At 31.4% G+C, this 22,831-nt stretch overlaps 1 protein-coding gene across 3 annotated transcripts in view; it reads left to right on the top strand.

The window, feature by feature from the left end:
* EMC2 (ER membrane protein complex subunit 2) overlaps positions 1-22,557 on the top strand; it is a 49,298-nt gene extending 26,741 nt beyond the window's left edge. For 2 of the 3 annotated variants that reach the window (XM_008054912.1, XM_021710848.1), the window contains exons 6-11: positions 8,093-8,178; positions 8,329-8,388; positions 14,039-14,120; positions 14,931-15,041; positions 17,081-17,185; positions 21,838-22,237. In XM_008054912.1, coding sequence (XP_008053103.1) covers positions 8,093-8,178; positions 8,329-8,388; positions 14,039-14,120; positions 14,931-15,041; positions 17,081-17,185; positions 21,838-21,924 — 531 coding nt within the window. In that variant the 3' untranslated portion in view covers positions 21,925-22,237. Of the gene's footprint in view, positions 1-8,092; positions 8,179-8,328; positions 8,389-14,038; positions 14,121-14,930; positions 15,042-17,080; positions 17,186-21,837 lie in introns of all 3 variants that reach the window. The other variant, XM_021710849.1, reaches the window with a different exon arrangement.
* Positions 22,558-22,831: the final 274 nt, after the last annotated feature.

Here is a 22,831-nt window from a genome sequence, read left to right as displayed (position 1 = left end):
CAGTTCACTCACCTCGGCCTCCCAAAGCATGGGATTACAGGCTGAGCCACAGAACTCAGTAGCAATGTATTTTTAAAGATAATGCCATGTTAGCACATTCTTTACACTCCTGTTTAGTAGCTGCATTGTATTGCATTGCATTGCATCGGATGTGTATGTATCATCCCTTGTCTTGATGAAAACCAGTTTTTTAATGAAATTCCTTTGGTGATCCTTGATTCTGATACCTTCCTCTCAGAAACAGTGTTGCAGTGGATGCCATTTGTGGGATGAATCATTAGAAGTGAAATATCAGGCTCTGGAGGTCCATGCCTTTTAAATTTTGATTAATGTTAACAAATTTCTTCCAAAAAGGCTTTTTAGTCATCTATACTTATTTTCTTTGGTGTATAAGAGTGCCACTTTATATCTACTCATATAGTATATTATCAGCATTTTTGTTTTAATCTTGGCTAGCCTATCAGTTAAAAATGTTACTATTTTAATTTGCATTATGAGCAATGTTGAACATCTAATATTCTCAAACAGCCATTTGTATTTTTCTTTCTGAACTGTCTCTGTTTATACCTTTTTCAAATGAAATTTCATTTCTGTTCTGATTAAAGAGAAGGCAAAGTTCTGGTGTTCCCTTGTAAAGCTTCTTCTTCCCCATCTCTTCTGAGGAAAATAGTATTTTCCTCTGTGTTGTTTCATTATATAGAATAGCTAGATTCATAAGGAAAAGATCTATATTTGTGAACGACCTGGTCTATTATTGTTCAGAATTTTAATTTCTTGTTCTTAGAGAATGAACAATGAAGTCAAATTTTGATTAGGTAAGTACCATCATATATTTTTAGAGATAACTTGTCAGCGATGTGGGATATGGTTTGAAGGAATTGAGAGGAGATAAGTTGTAGTCTATTCTGTCTTAGGTTAGATATTATGGGGACTTAAAACTAAGACAAGTGGAGTTGGAGGGAATAGAGGGATGATTGACAGTATAGTATACTTTGCAATAAAACTATAAACAATTAAAATTTAGATGTGAATATATTCTTTGAGAAGAATAGCTCTGAAGGGTGAAAATTTTAGTCTTCTAAGCTATCAAAAATAAGTGTTGGATTGGGTTTAATAGGCTTTTATTTGTTGGATTACTTCAATATCAGGTTTTTGTTTTGTTTTGTTTTTTGCTTGCTTGTGTCTTAAATAATAGTAGACTTTTCCTCCTCTTAATGAGGGAAACATTTTTGTTCATTGCGTGGAACAGTGCTTAGCATTTGGTTGGCTTTTGATGATAACTTGTTGAATGAATGCCTTTGAACAGGAAGTGGGATAATTACTGTCTTTCAGTTGATTTTATATTTCACTAAAATCAGATTTTGTTCTGAATTATGGACTTTATTGTGATATCAAATATTTGAAGTTTGATTTTAAGAATTAGATCTAATTGCTTCTGTGCTAAAGGTCAAGATGCTTTTAAACTGCCACATTTTCCCAGGATTGAGCGTAAGCCTTAGAGGCAAGAGAACCTGGAATTCTGCTTTCCCGTTGATTGTCAACTATCCACTTTTTCCTGAGCCCCTGAATATGGAGTACGAGTGGGGGATTCTAGAGTGTATTTTGCTAGCAGTCCTTAATTCTTTAATACTTTTCGAGGTGGTATCTCTTCCCCAAGTAGCTTATTTTTTTAAAGATGTTACACGTCATTCAGAAAAACTCTCTACCTAGTCCCATTGTGTGTAACATTAAAGAAGGCAGGTAGTCAATTTGATAAAAATGTCTTCATGGTCTTTAAATGTTTGAAACAAATTGTGTAGGTTCCTGTTTATTGTTTGACACTAGTGTATATAGCTTTGGTTGGAAAAATTTTATAGGAACATGATTGTTCAAATTCTATTCTTCCTTCAGGGTCCAGCCCCCTCTAACTACCTCCTATTTGATTGTTTCAGGAAAAAAATCACAATAACCTTTATTCTTACCCTTAAGTTTTAAAAATACTATACTTTTATAATATATTATAGTTATTTCTCTGAGGGCCAGGGATAAGTCTTATTTATTTGATGCTTATTGAAGGAAATAGAACAGGAATTTTGTTTTTAACCAGTTGATTTACTTTTGAATAATGGAGTGATTGTGGTCCAGGCTATCTTGTTATTTGAGTGTTTTCCACTATCATCCATGGGTTTCTCAGAATTATTGCATTTCTTAATGCCTTCAGATTGTTTATTCAGAACATCAATTAGGGCAGCAGACAAATTATCTGAATTGGTTAGGCTAAAAATCTAAATTTTGTGTAGGCAAAAATGCAGTTTTAACATTAATTAAGGGATGATATAATTTATTTAATGTGCTCTGATTTTGTGAAATTAAAAAAATTTTTTTTTTAATTTTAAATTGTCCTCTCACTTTGTCACCCAGGCTAGAGTGGTACAGTCACAGCTCAGTGGAGCCCCAACCTCTTGGGCTCAGGTGATCCTTCCATCTCTTCCTTCCAGGTAGCTGCGATTACACTATAGGCACATGCTACCACACTTGACTAAAATTTTTGTTTTCGAATATTCGTAGAGATGAGGTCTTACTCTGTTGCCTAGGTTGGTCTCAGTCTCCTGGACTCAAGCAATCCTCCTGGCTCTTCTTTCCAAAGTTGTGGGATTACAAATGTGAGCCACTGCATTCGGCCAAATTTTTTTAAAGTTTTGATCTAAATAAAGCATGTTCAATTAAAATAACAGGTTATATAATTGTCTTGATTTTTTTTTTCTGCTTTTCAAATGACTTAAAATAAAACTGCTGCTTTCTAAAGGCAGAGGGTATGATAAATATGAGGACAGTAGTGAAAGGAATGGTAAAACTAAAGAAAATGATGATGATAATGAAAGGTAATGTTTACTGAATATTTACTATGGGCCATCACTGAGTTAATCACTTTACATATGTTACCTCATTAATTGTCACCATAGTCCTATCAGATATTGTTTTTATTTTATGACCACACAAATTCATAGAGAAGTTAAGTGTCTTGGCCACAATTATACAGTTAGCTAAGTAAGAAGCTCTGGATAGGCGCTTTAATTTCAGAGTAATAAGGCTCTTAATTGTGAAGAAAGAAGCAATGGTAATAAATGGAATTGTGACTGTGTAGTTAATATACATGGCAACTAGCTATCCCCCTACAGGAATTGTATTATTTAAATTCAGTAATTTTAACTAGACTGTACTTGTAGTTGTCAAAGAGTATATGAAACCTAATAATGTGTTTTTGTTTTTTAAGTTCTAAGTTTGATTTTCACTTTATGGAATATTATGCTAGGGAGGTTGTGATAGAAATTGTTCTTTTTTACAGGCCTTTTTTTTATGTTCTGGATAAGACTCAGAAGTCAAGAGAAGCCTTTTTTGACCCTTATTCTGGTTGCTTGGTAATTATTTGACACCCAGGGTTTTGTATGGCTTTTGGGAGGTATGCTGCTTGACTCATGATTTAAAGTTAGACATTATATGAATAAGGAATTGGGCAGCAAGATAGGGTCTGGAGAGCAAGAGAATGTGGTAGAAAAGTGTACAAATTCAGGAGCCCTAGGATTTGTTGTGTACGTGTACGCTTTATTTTTGGTCTACGTAAAATGAATTATCACTGCCTAATCCTCAAGTTCTTTCTAGGTGTAAAATTTGTGATGTATGCAGATGGCTACTGAGCATCTACTTCCTTCAGTTTCCAGTACTGTTCTGTGTGAATGTGCAAAAGCTGAGATGACTGTTTCTACTTTCATCTTAACTTTTTGAACCAGCATCTTTGTATTATAATTGTTGTATATTTTATATGATACATTGTATGTTTTCTGTTTATTTACAAAATCAGATGGCAAAAATTTAACTGCCTTTTCTTTTATATTTCATCCTATATTGTAATGAATAACTTTTTGAAGTTTCATATTTTATAATAGAAGTTTTAACTCCACGTATTAAAATCATTTATAAAATGCAGAATTGTTTTCATTTTTAAGACTTTGACTCTTGGCAAAGATTAATCCAACAAAATATTTAGAAAAAATTAGAACTTTGGTATATTTTAGAGGACAAAAAGCATGAGAAAGAAGTGCACAATGATAAATACTCATGACTTAATATTTAGCCTACTTACTTTTTTTTTTCACTGTTTCAGCATATAATTGACATAGAAAAAAACAGGACATATTTAAGGCATACAATTTGATGTGTTGACATTTGTATGCACCTATGAAACCATCACTACAATCAAAAGAGTGAACAAAACCATTGTTCTCAAAAGTTTCCTTTTTTCCCTTTCCATTTTTGTATTCTTACAGATATCCTTAAGCTTTCTTGTAGGATACAGTTAAGTTACTTACAGATACTTTGAACCTTTTGAGTCTTTGTTAAACCTGGTTAGAACAGTGTTTGGAAGAGGACTAATTATTCCCCATTACTGAGCAATGTCCTTCTGGGTACTCTATCCCGTGTCCCATGAATTATGACATTTTTCAGTCTGGCTAGTAGAAAAATCACTATTGCCAGCCCTGTATGAGCACTGGACACTGTTTAATTTTCTGGAACTTCTTTCCCTGACTTGGGTACTTGCCTCACCTGTATGCACTATTCAGTACAAAACTGAGTACTCAAGAGGAACCTTCTGCAGGGTTCCAGAGTCCTCATTCTATATTTTTCTGTCTTCTATAGCACTCTGTCCTATGAATTGCCTTTTATAATCTTAGCTGCCTCTCCTGAACTCAGTGAGTACACTGGGCTCCACCTGATTTTTCCCTCCCTGCATGGTACATTTGAAACTCTCAAGGCAGTGAGCCAGGACAATAAAAACAGGGCTCCACTGATTTGCTTCCCCACCTCTCAGGGATCATTGAGCTTCTTTGCCCTATGTCCTTACCTTAAAGCAGGAGGAGTAAATCTGGTTCCCATTACTTCACTTTGGCTCAGTGCTTGACGCTAATTTAACACGATTGTGATAAATAAAGGTCAGTTCTTATGCCAGAATAGTATTATTTTTCCTTAAAAGAAATAGCCTGTGAAGGGCTGATATTAGTGAAAGTACATGGCCTAATAATATACCTTTGCTAATGATAGTGATTACCTAGTAGGTTTTTTTAAAATTGTTGTATATATTTTCATTGGGAAGACTGACTTTGCATAGCTGAATAGTTACCACCTAAAAGTTTGTTTTAAATTTTTTAGTATTTTTAGAGATAAAATGGTGTACCTTAGATTTTACATGATCAAGAAATACATTGCTTATATAGTAGAGATTTGGAGGTGTGCTTCCTAAATTGATTAAAAAGTCTTGTATTTAAAATCTTTCCTTATACCTCACTGAGGTTTTGTTAGGTGGCAAAACGTTAGCTTTTAAAATTGATTATTGCAGAGTTAATACTAAATTTCTGTTTTTCATAGCTCTTATAAAGTTATGACATTCTAACCATCCCAGATTTACATGATTCAAAATAATAATGAATTACTTAAATTGTAATATTTCAGTTTCTTTCAAGAAGTCTCAGAAGAATCTAAGGATGGGAATCAGAATTTTCAAATTTCTGTCTGTTTTGATGAATTTAAGTTGATTATACCTCTATTTTCTATCATTTAAAAAAGGATTGTCTTTTAAAAGTCATTTTAAAAAGATTAATTATCTTTGAAACATTTTAAAGCAATGCAGAATGCTGCTGACTATTAGTATGTATTCAACAGTGGAGAACTGGTTCTATGGTCAGATATTAATAGTTGAAAAACGAGTCAGTCAAGTGTTTTCAGTACATTTTTCACAAGACTCATTGTGCATAACAGTGTCCATTACAGTGTTTATACCACACTTCTTACTATGATGTGTTAGTTGCCATTTTTTATATTTTGACTTTTTGTCTCATTTGTATCCAGTATTTTCAATAAGTTTTTACGCATTTATGTGCTATCTCATCTCAGTTGTTGCAAATACAATATGGATTGGGGCAAGATATAAATATCAAAGGACTGTGCCAGTCCTTTAAAGACTTAGAGCTTTGTGGCAAGACTTAATACATAAATGTTAAACATAACACCAGATATTTTAAAAAGATAACACCTATTTGCTAAATACTGTGCTAGTTGTTTTATTTTGATACTTGACGGTAGATGGTACTGAGGTTTGGAGAGGTTAAGGAAGCTGATAGTGACAAGAGTTGGGATTCCGTTTTTTGTCTTTTTGATTTCAAAACCTAGACTCTTTTTGCTATACCATAATACCTATGGAACAAGTAGAATCATGAAAGAAATGAAAGGAATAAATTAAATTATGTGTTAAACGATGCTAGATTGATGAAATCAGATATTATATGTCAAAAAGAAATCAATTTTGTGATTGTCTGTTAATTTATCCCTAATCTATTTGGGGGAGGACGAGGGGTAAGGCTCTCATTTTAAAGTCTAATACTCTTCTTTAAGTTATTTTCAGTGCTTTTACTTCTGAATTTCTTGAAAGTTTTTAAAAACTTTCTTGTTTTGCATCGTAAAATTATTTCGAAAATAATGTTTGATGCTTTCTTGTTTTGTATAGTAACTTTATTTCAAAAATATTTGAGTATGCCTACTCTGTGGCAGGCATTGTGCTAGGCTTCTGGCATAACCCAAATAATTAAAAATATGTGATGGAAAAGCCAAAAACAACAACAAAAAGGAATGATTTTTTTTGGAGGACTGGTTTCTTGTAGTTCAGGCTTCCCCTGCTAGGTCACTGTTCTAGGAATCCATCAACTTCGGTGTACCAGCTAGTATTGTTCTGAGAGACTATGCTCGGCTTCAGTGAATATTTTTTGGAGCAAGGCGTTTGCCCATTTCATGATGTGTGACTTCCGAGCCTACCTGCCCACACTATGCTGAGTGTTCAGCAGTTTCTGACCTAAAATGGCATCACCTCATGTCCCATCCTCTCTGTTCACCTGATCTCACACTGAGTGACTTTTTTTTGTTTTCCAGTAATGACAGAAGCACTAAAAGACATCAATATTGATGATTTAAAACACTAAGCAGTGGAAAAAACATCTCAGTAGGCCAAATGGAGAGTATGTTGAGGGTGACTAAAGTTTAAATATGTAAGAATGAATGCACAATTTTTAATAAATAAATTCTAGGTTTTTTTGGATCCTCCCTCTTACATTCTTAAAACGTGTCATTTTTTAATTACCAACATATTATCACAATTATTACAAATGTTGCTCTTACCCTTATTTATTGGGAGTCTCTTAATTTCTCCAAACTCACTTTTTCGGTGCTAAATCACTCACCTCCCACCCCATAACTTGTAGCTTTCTACTTTCTCTACTCTGCCACAGCCTGTGTTAGGATCTCCTTTTTGTTACCACACCATCCTGGATATCTCTATCATTGTCCTTACTGCATGATATATTTTACTTGATGTGTCTTTGTCATGAGACTGAGCTCCTGCAAAGAATTACCTATTTTTTTAATCTATATTTTTCATTAGCTAGCACAGTTCCTGGCAAACAATAGAAGTCTGACACATTTTTGATGAATGCACAAATAAATGGCATTGATTTTTATAGTTATCATTTTTAAAACTTTAAAATACAAGTTTTAAATGTTTTTTCTATTATAAAATATTTCTTTCTGGACCTATATTACTCTTTTGAAAGACTCAGCGTTTTCTCTTAAAGTTGTGGAAAAAGTTGTTAGAAGCCATATTTATATAAAGTCATTCAAGTGTCCTTGGTGAGATTTTTTCCCCCTAATCTCCACTGTCTTTCTACCTCTTAATATACAGATCTTATGAATAAGACAGAGTGAAGGACTTTAAGTTGGATAAAGATTAGGATTCCCTGCTGCCTTGTAATTATCAGAATCTGGATGGTTATTTATTTGGATGAAACGATGCATACATTGTGTGCATCAAAAGTAAAGCATATGTGATTGTTAGGAGAATGTTGAATTCCCCAGTGGGATGTCATGGGGTATGTTTATAAACTCCCACTAAGCAGTAGTACTACAATGGAATTTCGCTGGCATTGAGATAATAATTTGCACAGTCAAATTACCTTCTTTACAAAAACCCCAAGAAATCATGAAGCCCTAATCCTTTATTAATGTCAACCCATAGGCTGCAAGAAAGCGTAAGATTGCCATTCGAAAAGCCCAGGGGAAAAATGTGGAGGCTATTCGGGAACTGAATGAGTATCTGGAACAGTGAGTGTTTTACAAGAGGATTGTGTTTTGTTATTCTGATAAATCTTTTTTAATTAAAATGGAATTTGCATTTGATTTTCGTTTGTCTCCATGCTGTTCATTTACAGAATATCTACACACTTACCTTTTTTTCCCCTTTCCTCTCACCAGATTTGTTGGAGACCAAGAAGCTTGGCATGAACTTGCAGAACTTTATATCAATGAGCATGAGTAAGTTGTTAAATATAATATTTTTTTTAAAGTGAAATTTTCATCATTGTAAGTTCAGAGGACATAGTGGTTTCCAAAGAATTGATGAGAAAATGTGAATCATGTGTTATTTGAAATGAAAAACAAAACAAATCAACAATTAAATGAAAACTAATCAGCAATATGCTGGTCATAATATGTGAATAGCTTTAACTAGGTCATTTGTGTTTTGCCAAATCATTTTTGTTTGGGATATAAATTTTTCTTTCAAATACAGGTGGGCATTTTTTGGAATTAGGGAGGCCTGCATTTGCTAAACTAAAGTTATTTTTGGTGAATCAAAATTGTGAATTTTTAGAGTTCAGATTGTTCTTATATACAAAGAGTATTATACTCCCTGCTGTTTAAAAATTCTGTCAATTGGATGCATGTATTAGCCTTAGTACTAAGAGAATCAGCTCTTCCAAAGTAGAAGCATTCTGTTGCCTGGGTAAAAAACCAAGAATAATCAAGAATGTTGAATGCTGTAGGAACTTGCTTATTGGATATTTAATGTTTTTGTTAGCTTTTTTATTGCTGTAGTGACAGGAGGAAATCCCAGTGTGTGAGAGGATTAGTCCAGAGCTTTAGTGCAAGTTTTCTAATATCACAGCATTAACGCTAACCTCTATCTAGATGCATTTTTTTTCTTTTTTCCCTTAGTTCTGAATCTGAAGTATATTACATTGTTTCTTTTCCTTCTTTTTGGCAGAATAAGATTCTCACGCACATTTTCTTATTGTGCATGAATATTTAACCTCGTTCTCAACTACAAACAACTGACAAAGGAAGTAAAAGAAAATAAAGACACTTGTCTCTTGTCTGTAGTCTCTCTGTATAGTCTGAGGTAGTTATCTGTATAATTCTAAGAAAAGTAGGAGCTAACATAAAAGTAATGGCTGTCATTTAATGTATATGTACTATACATTCTGGGAACCGTTTTTTAAGTTCTCTACTATACTCTGAATCTGATTCTGTGTTTTCAGGTAGGAACTTAACTTCTGAAATATGTTCAGTATAGATGTATATGTTCATGTATGTACACTTATGTAAAGACATTCTTGATTCTCTTATGCATGTGAGACTATATATGATATCTTATATTTAAATAACAAATATATATACACACACACATTTGCATATATATATTTATATATGATATATATACTATATATATACACACATTTGTATATATATATCATATTTAAATAGCATGAAACTGAATTTTCAGGGTGCAGTAAATAAGCATCAGAATTTTTATTTTGTTTCTAAAACAGATGACAGTCATTGAATACTTTTTACCTTTTGAAGGTTTTGTGACCAAAAGCATTTAAAAACGTTTCAGATAATTAAGGAAATCTTTTTCTTCTCAAGTTAAAAAACAGCCTCATGCAGAAAATTTGAGAAACTCAATAAAATGTAAAAACTTAAGCCAAAAATTACATAGAACTTTATCATCCTAAGTTAACTACAGTTACATATTTGATTTTTGGTCTTACATACCTTTTAAAACTAAAACCTAAAATGAAATTATCTTTTGTAGCTTATGTTTTGCCTTAGTTATAGTTTGTCAAAAATGTCTTATCACTATAAACATTCTACAGTGTGATTTTAATGACTTTATATTATTTCATTTTATAAATTGACCCTAATATTTTTGACTAGTTTCCTAGGGAGATATAAAGGTTCTTTTATGTTTTCACTGTAATACTTTGTTTTGTTTCATTGGGCTAAATTCTTAGAAATAGAATGACTTGATTAATTGATGTGTACATTTTTTGTAGTTTTGATAAATAGTTCCTGATTGTTTCCTAGAATGGTAATATTGGTTTACTTGCACGCCAGCATTACTAGAGTGCCTCTTTAACAATACTGGGTACTGTGACTTCTAATATCTTAGCAACTTTGGTAGGTGAAAATTGGTTATGCCTTTTAATTTCATTTTTCAGAGCTCCTTATATAAAGGAGATCAACCATTTGTCAAAAATTATCCTTGTTTGTTATATGCTTTTAAAACACTCACTTATTTTAAGTTGTAGAAACTTTATCTTTTTAGAAAAATAGATATATCAACTTTTATCACTTTCATGTCTAGTAGTCCTTTAACAACTCTATAAATATATCACCTCTGGGTTTTTTTTTTTTTCCTGTTTTGTTTGCAGTTTTATTCTTTTATGTGTATTTGAGATACTTCTATGTTTAGTCATCAAATTCAGGCTGTACATTATATTTAACTTATCATTAGATTTATTTATTTATTTTTGTTTTACTGTGTAGGACCACATTCACTTCTGTTTTGTTTTGAATCTCCTAAGAGTTTATTTAAGTAGAGATGAATGTACAGTTGAGAAATGTCAAGAAATAAAAAGATAAAATACCTGAAAGATAATTTTTTTAGAAGAAATGATATCTGTGTTCAGCCTACCCTTTTACCTAGTATCACAAAACTTTTTGGTTTTAAAACTTATTAGTTGCAACATGATTATTCATTTTTTATAATTGAACACTTAGAAGGAACATTAAGACTTAGGGTGAGTGGAAAGAAATATCTCCAGATTTTGTTGAAACTGAGAATTAGAATCAGTTCATTTGATTCATTTGCCTTGTTTGAGCAAGTCATTGTAGTAGGTGGGATTTTTTTTGGTGGAGTGTTAAATTATTGTGGGATGTCAGTTCAGCATCAATTTTGTGGACTTACTGGCAAAAATATAGCAGTTGAGAAAATGCTAGATGTATTTTTCTGCATAGGGACAGTTATGAGGTTTTTAAGGTATAATAGGTCACCAGAAGTGTTAGTAACCTAGATCTAGGATTTTTTTTTTTTTTTAAAACAGACAGGTATCTCACTACGTTACCCAGGCTGAACCTGAATTCCTGGACTCAAGTGATCCTTTTACGTCAACCTTCCAAACAGCTGGGACTACAGCTGGTACAGGTGTACCACTTTACCTGGCTCTAGAATTTTTAACTCCAAATAAATTTCCATAGTAGAATTTTTATCTAGGCCTAATTTGTCTTTAGTTATTTCAGTGATGTATGTCACACCCATTGACCATGTGATACTTGTAAATTTTAAAAATTAAAAATTACTTGTAAATTTTAAAAATTTGTGTGTACTTCTGATATTACAGATTTATTATTCCTACTCTGAAAATCTGAAAAACTCCAAAATCTGTAACATGGTGCTCAAAGGAAATGCTCATTGGAGCATTTGGATTTTGGATTTTTGGATTAGGGATGCTCAGCTGGTAAGATAATGTAATATTCTAATCCCCTCCCTCCCGAAAAACTCTGAAATCTAAAGCACTCCTTATCCTGATCATTTGAAATGATATACATTCACATTATGGAAGACACTAATTCTTTTACTTGATTAATAATTGAAACTAGATATTATATCAGCAGGGAACAGTTAGTATTAAAGGTTGACCATATTGTACAATTTAGTATCACAGGGAATTATCAGAATCCTATGAGTAAAACTCACAATGATGGTAAAGCAATATAGGACCAAATACTGTAACCTTCTGTTATATATACTTGAGTGAGGCATAGAAAAAAACTTTATTTAGTTCTAGTACATAGTAATACTAATTATTCTATTTTAAATAGATTCAAATTATTTTCAGTTCTCTAAGTTTAGTATTGTTGAGTCATTGTGTATCATGAATTGACTTGTTTATGTACCTTGAATGGTACTGGCTATGTACCATCCTTGGGAATTGAGGAAATTGTCATTTTCTGTATGGCCTAATACTCTTGGACAACTCTGAGAAAGGCTATGAAACCATCTCTTGAGCTCCTTCTGGCTCTAAATTTATTTGAGTCTATATTTTATGCACAAAATTCGTTTTATTTTGTATTTTGTAAAATTGGAGGACAGGATCTTTTTCTTATATGTGATGCTAGTTGATTTTTGAGAAAAATATCTTGGTATGCACTTTGCAATAAAAAGTCCTATATGCTCATTTTATCTTACTTTATGCTATATAAGAACCAGAGTCACAGTTGTGTTCTACTAACTTAAATCTCTAAGAACTTTACTGTTAGCCTTAATATGAATTTTTGGCGTCATACTGCTTAAAGGAAAACAGAAGAGAACTGTCTTTTGATACGTTGGATGCAGAAGGTAGAGATAACTTTCTCCTTTTAGAGTGATTGATAAATATTAGCTAGATAGTCATGATACTTTTGTTGTAGACATTTATTCAGTCATTTTTTTCATTCATTGTTGGGTCTTCTTTTATGTCAAGAACCAATGCTAGGTTTTATATATAAAATTGAAAGGGGCTAAATAACTGCATATTCTTGGATGAGAATCTGTATAAGATCCTTCATAAATCTAAAATGCTGTAATTCTTGGGTAGTCTAGAAGATGTATCTTTTTTCTTACGCTTTTTGTGTTTGACTACTGTGCACATTTTTAATGTTATGATTGACATCTTCATTACCATCTTCAACCACCACCACAGTTTTTCACTGTGGTATGTATTGCATATAGGCAGCATGCAGAGTGGTTAAAAGTGCAGGCTGTGGAGTGGCACAACCTGGGTTCTGTTTACATCTCTTTGCCTTCGTATTCTCGGCTATTGCATGGTGATACTTTCTTTCTTCCTAGGGTTTTGGTAGGATTACATAAATTAATACATGTAATACACTTAGAACAGTGCATGACACGTAATAAGCACTTATAAAGGTTAGTTATTAGTATACATGTGTGAAACTGGAATATGTATATTTTTTAAAGTAAGTATATCAGGCATTAGTGATAGACTTTGTATGTTAGATTAATAAACTTTTGTATATTAGTGATGAATGCCAAAAATAACTTTAGGTAGACCTTTTCTGTTGGGTGGTAGCATCATCTTCTCACTTAGAATAAATCTTGTAACACCTGAATTCTTTAGAATTCCATATATATAGTGAGGATATTAGCATGGCATTAAACATAAAATATATTAAGTGATCAAATCACATGGTTTTAAGCTGTTTTTCCAGAGTTCTTTCTGGCAATTCTCTCCTTAATTTTTCAGCAAGACTTTTGGTTTTTCTACCATGTGATTTAATAGTAGTAGAGCACATATCAAAATTAACTTGAACTATTTTTCATGGGCTTAGAAATTTATATCTTTAGTATAATTTGTGTAATTTGACATTTGGCAGTAAACCCAAGTAATGAAATGTTTCTGTAATAGAATATGTTGGTAAATATATGCCTGTGAAGGATTTTTAGTGACTAGAGAATACTTAATAAAATATTTATTTCTTCATTATACTTTAGCTATACGTGTACCTCCAGAAATTCTTTTATATGTAACCTGTTCCAAAGTCTTGAAGCCTGTGATATTGGTAATGATTGAATGTTATAGTAGTGACCCAACTTTTAAAATGCCATATTTAATGATTATTTATTAGGCTGCTTTAGGATTTAAGCCTGTGGTTATTCATTTCATTAAAAAGATTAGCCATTGATATATATGAATTCAGGATTACAAGTACTTTATTAATAAAGCTATGAAATTGTTTTGAAAATAAAATGTCTAATATCACTACATTTTAAAATTATTTTAAGGCATAACTAAGATAAAATTTGTGACTTTTAAAATTAATTTTACCTCTTTATATTTTTTAGCTATGCAAAAGCAGCCTTTTGTTTAGAGGAGCTTATGATGACTAATCCACACAATCACTTATACTGTCAGCAGTATGCTGAGGTAAGTACTTTCAGAAACAGCAAATGTGTTTTTATTTTTCTTGCTGTAGGATATTATTATGAAACTAAGAATTTTTTCATCATATTAGGCAAGTATATAAATATTTAAAGCATCTGATGAGTATTGAATTATGTTAATAAAAGTTTAAAATTTTTAACATTGAAATAGAAATACTGACTTTTCAATAAAACTCTATTGAAAAGTGAAATTCCTTTAATTTTGATATTTGTGTACTATTTTCTTTCCTAGCTATGAATTAATTATGTCATAGTTTTCACCACTTAATGGGTTCTGAGTCATTTAAAGTGATTATGATTTTTAAAACCATATTTTAAATAATTTTATGGGCAGTATTTTGGGACGTAAAAAGTATTTAATTTGCTTACTATTAAGAATGGTAGTACAAGTGAACGTTATCAGGTTAGAAGGACTTTATTATTAAGGAATGTCAGTACAGCTATAAAGCAACAATTGAGTATCTAATTCTACATTTATAAAGGCTAGCAATAGAAAATATTATAAAGTTAAGCATTTTCAAGGCAACAAAAATAGAAATTATACTGGCTTTTTTACTGTAACAGCGTTTTTATTTTAAGAACTAGTTAATGCTCATAGAATAGAATCGCTTTTGGGGAGGTTATGTTTTAAATTTCAGATTAGCTTGAACTACCTTAAGGTGAATTCTTTTAACATCTTGTATTTGTTTACAGAATATCTGTCTCTATTACTTAATGCCTATGGTATGATGAAACCATGTTATATTTCAAAGTAGCAAAATAAACAGTTTTCAGCACTCTGCAATTTTAACAGGTTAAATATACCCAGGGCGGACTTGAAAACCTCGAACTTTCAAGAAAGTATTTTGCACAGGCATTGAAACTGAACAACAGAAACATGAGAGCTTTGTTTGGGCTTTACATGGTGAGTTGAGGTGCATGTCTAATGTTATTTTACAAAATCTGTCACTTAAAAGCCATTTAACTATCCCTTCCAATCACTCCCCTCATTGTGTGTGTGTGTGTGTGTGTGTGTGTATGTTTTATTGACACTCCCCTCTTGTTTTTTTTAACGTGTGTATATTTTATTGATGAGCATATGATTTTTTTTTCTCTAGTTAATTTTGAGCAGTAAGTTATAAGGCAGTTTTATTTTTTAATGTTATTACACCCTAGCTGTTTGACATTTTATTGGAAAATATATCAGAATTGAAATCTGCTCCTATTAAATAATAACATTAAAAACCATATTATATATTTCTTAATTGTTTTGATATTCCTGGGTTTAAACCCATCATTATTCTCTTTCTTCTCTAAATTATACTTGTATGAGATGTTTTAAAATTATACCAATAAAAGACATTAGAAATAAAATCTCTAATATGTAAAATTAAAAGGTTTTTATGATGTAGAACAACAGTTTGGAAATTGCTTATGGAAAGTATGCAGTTATTTATGTATGCAGTTATTTATGTAGGGCTTAGAAAAGTCAATTAATAAAAGCTATAACAGAGGAAGAATTTGCTGACCTTTCAGATATATATAAGCTAAGCACCTCTCTGCAGTTGGAAAGACTGGGAAAATAAATTTTAATAAGTCAGTTTGTTCTTTAAAATTTTGATCTTTCCTAGTCTTTGTATGGACTTTTTGATGAGTATCTTCTTGTCAGGGCTTAGTAAAAAGAATTGGCTGAGCAAATAGAGTTAGGAAAAAACATAAATGAAATAATTTTTAAAAAGGAATGACAAAATGTGGTTACAAAAGCGTTCAAAAGAATTTCAAGAAAATTCTACCAGAACCAATTGCAGTGACTTGGAGGTTCAGTATTTTAGCAGTGTTTCTTTATCAAATTATATATTAATTTAAAAACTACATACTGTATACATTTTTACAGTAGTTTATACAAGCACTTTATGTACCAGGCATTGTTCTGAGCTCTGTTTTTTGTTATAAATCATTAAATCCTCTCATCAACTACTTGAGTAAGTACTCTTAAATACTGTGATTTCATAGATGGTGAAACTGAAGCACAAAGGGATTTAACGAATTTATCCAAAGATGTGCACAGAGCTCCTAAGTGGTTTAGCTGGGTCCAGCTCAGGCAGTTGACTCCAGAGTTTTTCTCTTAAGTACTGCATTTACTGAAATTCATACCAAAAAAAGGAACATTATAGATGTAGAGTTGTTTTTGACATTTAGATTTCAAACTAGCAGAAGAGGAGATTTGAGTGAAAGAGGCTATAGCACTGGCTAGCTATAAAAGAACGGCTTGGCCTTTTTTTTGTTTAACTCACATGGACAGATCTTTTTAAAAGTAAGCTATATTTAAGAATAAGGTGAAAGTTACATCTTTCCCCAGAAATAGCATACGTTTAAAAATTAGCATAAGATTTTGGGGGTTTGCAGATTCTTATATGGATCCTAGATTAAGAATTCCTCATTTAAATACATTTTTAAAAAGGTGAGAGTGGATCAAATTGCAGTGACTAAATTGGTTCTATGAAACACAGTTTGAAAACTCTTGGTATAGTCAAAGGAGAAATTGGTTAAAGATGAGGATCTCTTTTATTTCAAAGACTTCCATTAACTTGCTTTGGTCAAATTAAATCACTCCTATTGGACTTAAATTTTTTTGGCTTATAAAATACACTTCTATAGCTTCTTTATTTAAGCGCTTTAGAACTTTACCTTTAAGAATTGTGGTAAGATACATAATTAAATAATTTTAGTTATTATTTGAAATATTATTTATCTTTTCATTAATTTGGATTATATTTTTAAACATTTTCATTTTCATTTTTAAACACTAATTTCACTCAACTTTATTTTTATTTTAAAAATTGTTTTGGTACAGTTTTTTAAAACTCTTGGTTGTCATCCTTCTGTAACGATGACCCTTATGTGTTTTTGATGGTCTTGACTAGAAAAGGAATTTTGTTTTTGATATTTCTTTTTTGTTTTTAGTCGGCAAGTCATATTGCTTCTAACCCAAAAGCAAGTGCGAAAACAAAAAAGGACAACATGAAGTATGCTAGTTGGGCAGCTAGTCAAATAAACAGAGCTTATCAGGTTAGTATTGATCATTTTGATATGTTGCTTAGTTAATGTATTTATTTGTTTTTGTTTCTACACACTTCAAAGTCAGATATTGAGCATTGAACTTTTTTGCATTTCGTCCTTTTTAATTGTGTAGAATTAATTTGTAGTTTTAGGACCACCTGTTTTTCCCCTCAAAAGGAATCAGTATTTTTATTTTATAATTAGCCTTACCATCTGGAAATCTTAGTGGTTCCGCAGTTGGCAAATGTGAAGTCATTTTTAAAAATGTAATTCTAAACATTCTTGGTTCTAGATAAATTACATGATACATTTCAGAAGCAGATTGCGCATGTGAGTGTATTATTACTCATAGATATCTTGAGATATAGAAAAGAAGGAAGAAATGCCTCAAAATGTAGCTAATCAGATTATAGAGCAAAGTTTGTACACATCCTGAAACTTCTCCATTTGTTTCTCAATTTTCTCAAGCTTGTTTCTAGGATACAAGGTAAATGTATCCAATCTGATAAATATAATCATAGCACCCCAAAGCCCTCTTTGTACTTCTTCATAACTTCTACTCCTATCCTTAAGAGTCCTGATTTATAACCCTATAGTTTATGGAATCATACGATATGTGCTCATTTTTGTCTGGCACTATTAGGTTATAAGATTTATCCTTGTGTATGTCTGTAGTTCACTATTATTGTACTGTAGTCTGTTGTCGACCATATTTCAGTTTATCTAGTCAGTTGATGAGCATTTGGATTGTTTTTCCTGTTTTGGGCTGTTATGAATATGCTACACTGAATATGACTGTACAGGTATTTTGGTGTACATATATATGCATCTCTGATGGTTATATACCTTTGAGAGAAAATATTAGGTCATAGAAAGTTTATATATGTAATAGATAAAGGCAGTTTTCCAAATGAGTTTCTTCCTTCCACTGGCAGTATTTAAGAGTTCTAATAGTTCCACATCTTTACCAGTACTTGATTCTGTCAGTCTCTGTAGCCATTCTGGTAGTTGTGTAGTAGTATTGCATGATTTTATTTTGCATATCCCTGATGATCAGTGAGATTGAATGCTTTCATATGTTTATTGGCTATTTGTTAGTCATTTGGATATCCTTTTTCATGAAATCTCTTTTCCTCATTGGTTTGTATAAATTTTATTTCTTTACCTTTCTGGATATGAGTCCTTCTTAGATTATATGTGTAGCAAATATCTCTCACTACTTACTTGCTTTCGCTCTCACATGATTTTGACAAATAGAAGTTCTGAAGTTAAAATGTGCTCACATTTAGGCATCATTATGTTAAATGTGATTTATGAAGTTATACAATAGTATAATAAATTGTCAAATAACCACAAATGTTTCTCTTCCCATTAAAAAGTGAAATCTTGCACCCCTTGAATGTGAGTTGATCATATGATTTACTTTGGCCCTTGGGATATTAGCAATATGTTGCATATTGAAGTTTGCCTATTTGCTACTCTCAGAACTCTGAGATCTCTAATTGAATGAGTCCAAGTTAGACTGCCAAATGAGAGATATGGCCCAACCAGTCCAATTGACAGAGAGCCATAAATCTCATCCTTTTGTTTTATTTTATTTTTATCTATTTTATTGAAACATAATTTATGTGCAGTGAAGTGCATACTTTTTAAGTATATGATTTGAGTTTTGAAAATGTATGCGCCCCTCTCACCAACACCAACCGTCCCACCTACTCAAGATATACAACATTTTCATCACCCCAGAAAGTTCCCATCTGCCACTTTGCAGTCAGCTCCACCCCCCACTCGGAGACCAGCAAGTATTGATTTGACTTTTATACCAAACATTAGTTTTGCCTGAACTAGAACTTTATGTAAATAAGATAATAGGTTACGTGCTCTTGTGTGTCTGACTTTTTTCACTTAGCATAATTTTTCTGAGATTCATTCATCTACCATTCTATTTCATTTATCCTACTACTTTGTTGACCCATATTGTTTTGCACAAATTATGTAAAGATACATCTTCTTAGCCCAGTGTATCCCAATTATGGACGGATCACTGACCTCTGAGTTTGATAAGTGTTTACTGTTTGGTGGGTTTTGTGCTTTTTTTCTGGTGCATTTCTTCTATATTATAGAGAACTACAAAAGAAGAGTTTACTTAAGCAAAATCTAGTTGTATAAAAACAAAAATACAGAATTTGTGAATAATGTGGAAATTAGAGATTGACATTTTTGGTAACTAGATACATTTTGGGGATCTCGTTGACAACTTTATTACTCATCTAAGAATATATGCCAGTATAAAGTATGTAATAAATATTCTTTATGTGATTTTTCTAGATATTTATTAATTAGAGAAAATTCGGTTTTAGGAACTGCTTCTCTTTCTTTGTTTTAATGATGAAACAGAATGTGGCTACTACTTGGTCTTCAATTAGGTAATTGGTTTAGCATGTTCAGTAGAGGCAGGCACATTTGATTAATGCTCATGAAAAACTTTAATGTGAACCCCTCACCATGATTTTCCAGATAAATGCTTCTTTGGTACATTGTTAAATCTGTCTATGCTAGTGATCCATGTGTTATTTATGATTGTAGCAGTGATTCTGGCACTATCCTTTTGGGAAATAGATAATTAAATCATGATTTTAGGGAAAAAATAATTCCAACTTAATCAGTTAAATTGCCATATAATTCTGGAAAAAATAAATAGAATAAATGCATGTCAGGTAAAATTTGAAGTGATAGATTTATATTTCCAACTTTTTTTTTCTGGTATAAGTAAATTAGTTTGGTTATTCTAAATTGTGCTAGTTGTGAGTAGCATTGACACCAACTTAGGGGTTTTTTTAATTAGCTAATTTTAAAAAATGCTTCTTATTTTTATTATGTTTAAATAGATATCAAGACAAGTGCTGTATTTTAAAATATTATAACTTTAACTTTACAAATTTCTTTTCATTTTTACTTTGTTATTTAAAAACATTAGAATAAATGTTGCTATGTGGTATCTTATTTTATATCCCTCCCTCACCCCATCAAAACTTTTTCTCAGAATTAGACCTTTAAAAAAGTATCTGATTAGGACCATTCCTATTTACATTGGGTAGGCAGTAGTAAAAGAAAGAAGGCTGTCTGTTCTTGGTAAATCCTTGTGAACATGAATTTATCAACTGGAAAATAGAAGTAATGTGCAGGGCCCACATCCTTTATTCTCCATGGAAAATTATGAAAAGACAGAGTTTTAAATGTAGTGTTGCTGTTATCATATTTTGTAATTATGACTTGTATTTTTAACATTTGAACTCCTTAAATTAGCGATACATTATGAAAGGTGATCTTGATTTGTATAAGAACCTCTGTTTTTCTGGCATTTCCCCTAGAAATTCCCTTCATTTACTCTTTCAAGTCAAGATTCAGCCACAGAAGCTAGTGCTTTAGGAAGTGGGGTAATCGTAGTGTTAAGTCAGAGGGGTCAGAGGCAGGTTACCAATTCCTGAAACCTATTACTTCTATGATGTTACCTGTGCTTGATCACTTAATCTTTCTGAACAGGTCATGAGAAGTTTGCCAAATTAAGTTAATTGCAAAAGAGAAGAAACACATCATAAATCAAGTACTAAGTACTTAAGACAGCATTGCTGGTTGAAGAAATGATCAGTCACTTGAAAATGTATTGAATGGTTAGATGTTAACTTGAAAACACTAGATGTTGCTAGTACATTTTAATCAAAAAAGGTAATATAGGTATAATAAACTTTCCCTCAACTATACCAAGAAACACTTATTTATGTAATAAATCTATTGTGTTAAATCAGACAGATAAATGACAGAAATTGTCAGTTCAGTTAGAAAATTCATTTTGAAATCGGCATGTGGTATTCAACAGTGTTTCCCCCACTGATTAAATGTACTCATTGGATTTGATATGCCATTAGTTGCTTCTAAATACACAAATATAATTTCTATTTCGTTTATATGCATGGTACATTATATTTGATTTTCATTGTAAAACCCAATCCTAGTTTAGCTTTATAAAATATAACTTAATAAACAGGAATGCATATAAGACATGTTCATATCAATATAATATGTAGCATAGGGTTTTACTTCACAATTCTTTGCAGAAACATGATGTTTAACTAACTACTAAATCTGAAAACTTAAAAAAATTATCTGCTGAATAATTTTAGAGATTACTTGCAACATAAACATGTTTAATAAAAAGTACTTTCATTTATATTGTATCTTTGAAATTGTAAAGTTCTGTTTAGAGGCTAAACAAGTAGAAATGGTTCATGTTCCTGCATAGATATAAGCCAAATTTTATTTTAAAATTATACTTTTTTACTTCATAAATGTTTTTGAGTGTGAATAAGATAGTTTTAAAATTAAATATTTGGTCATATAGGTATCATACTACTTAAAAACTTAAACTTGCCAAGTGTACAGTGAAATCCTTGTACACTTCAACTGAAGGTGGAAAAAAACCTTAAACAGAAATTTTCCTTAATACCCCAATTTTTTCTTATAAAAAAAGAATTTATTCGATTTCATGCTAGTGACAAAATAGTTAATGTTAAGTTTCATTAGCAATGTGAAGGTAGGATTATGATTTTTGAGTAAGCCATTGAACTGAGCCTAATTGAACTTTTTTTTATTGTTTTAATTAGTTTGCAGGTCGAAGTAAGAAGGAAACCAAATACTCTCTTAAGGCAGTTGAAGACATGTTGGAAACATTGCAGATCACCCAGTCTTAAGGTTTCAAAAACTCTTTGACTTTAGATTTCACAACTGCACAATTGAACTTACTGGCCTGTGACTTGTTTACTAAATGCCCAGTGCTATTTATATACTACAGTAATTTTCTGTTAAGAAGGCAGTTGTAAAGAATGTGTTTATAAAAACCTAAAAATGCCTTTTACTGCTAAGCAGAAAGATGGAACCTCATGGAGGAGAGATTTAAGACTTATTGATTGTACATCAGTCTCTTCATATCACATACATATATACATATAAAACTGATGTAGAATAACCTTGTTAAATAAACCATGATGATTTATTAAACTTGCATATGAAGATTCTAGCTTCATTTTGTTATAACACCGCTAATATATTGTTTAGTAACTCAATTTCTAGTTAACTCCTCATTGGTGATGGGAAATACACAGCAGATGTAGCTGACAGAAGCAAATTATTATGACTTTGTTTATACTGTCAAATTAGATTTTGCTTTGCATTTCAGTAGGCTGTTTGAATTGTTTTATCTGATATGATGTTATTCTGATGACTTGCTTAAAATATGTCATTCTCCAAAGTTCAGTAAAATCTTTTTATACAATTTTGTTTTGACATGGGACATAATTAAAATTTAAACCTATAAAATGCCTTAAAGTTAATATGTATTATGATACTTAAATTTCACCTTTATGCAGGTTACATTTATTCAATCTTTTAAAATTGTAAATTGTATAAAATGATATTTAAGGACCACAGAGAGTAAGGATTAAAGGGGTACAGTAACTGAGTTATTTTTAGATTTGGAAAAATGAGAAAATCTAAGTTAGAAACAGTATTATTATGGTTTTCATAGTCTGTCTCCTCTTTATAATTAGAATTTTTAATTTTTTTCTTTTTATAATAATCATATGTTACCTTCACCAGTAT

The sequence above is a fragment of the Carlito syrichta genome, unplaced genomic scaffold (genome assembly GCF_000164805.1).
Source record: "Carlito syrichta isolate Samal-C Ts95f unplaced genomic scaffold, Tarsius_syrichta-2.0.1 Scaffold301610, whole genome shotgun sequence".
NCBI classification, from domain to species: domain Eukaryota; kingdom Metazoa; phylum Chordata; class Mammalia; order Primates; family Tarsiidae; genus Carlito; species Carlito syrichta.
The sequence above is the reverse complement of the archived record's forward strand: the minus strand, read 5'-3'. Positions and strand labels throughout refer to the sequence as shown.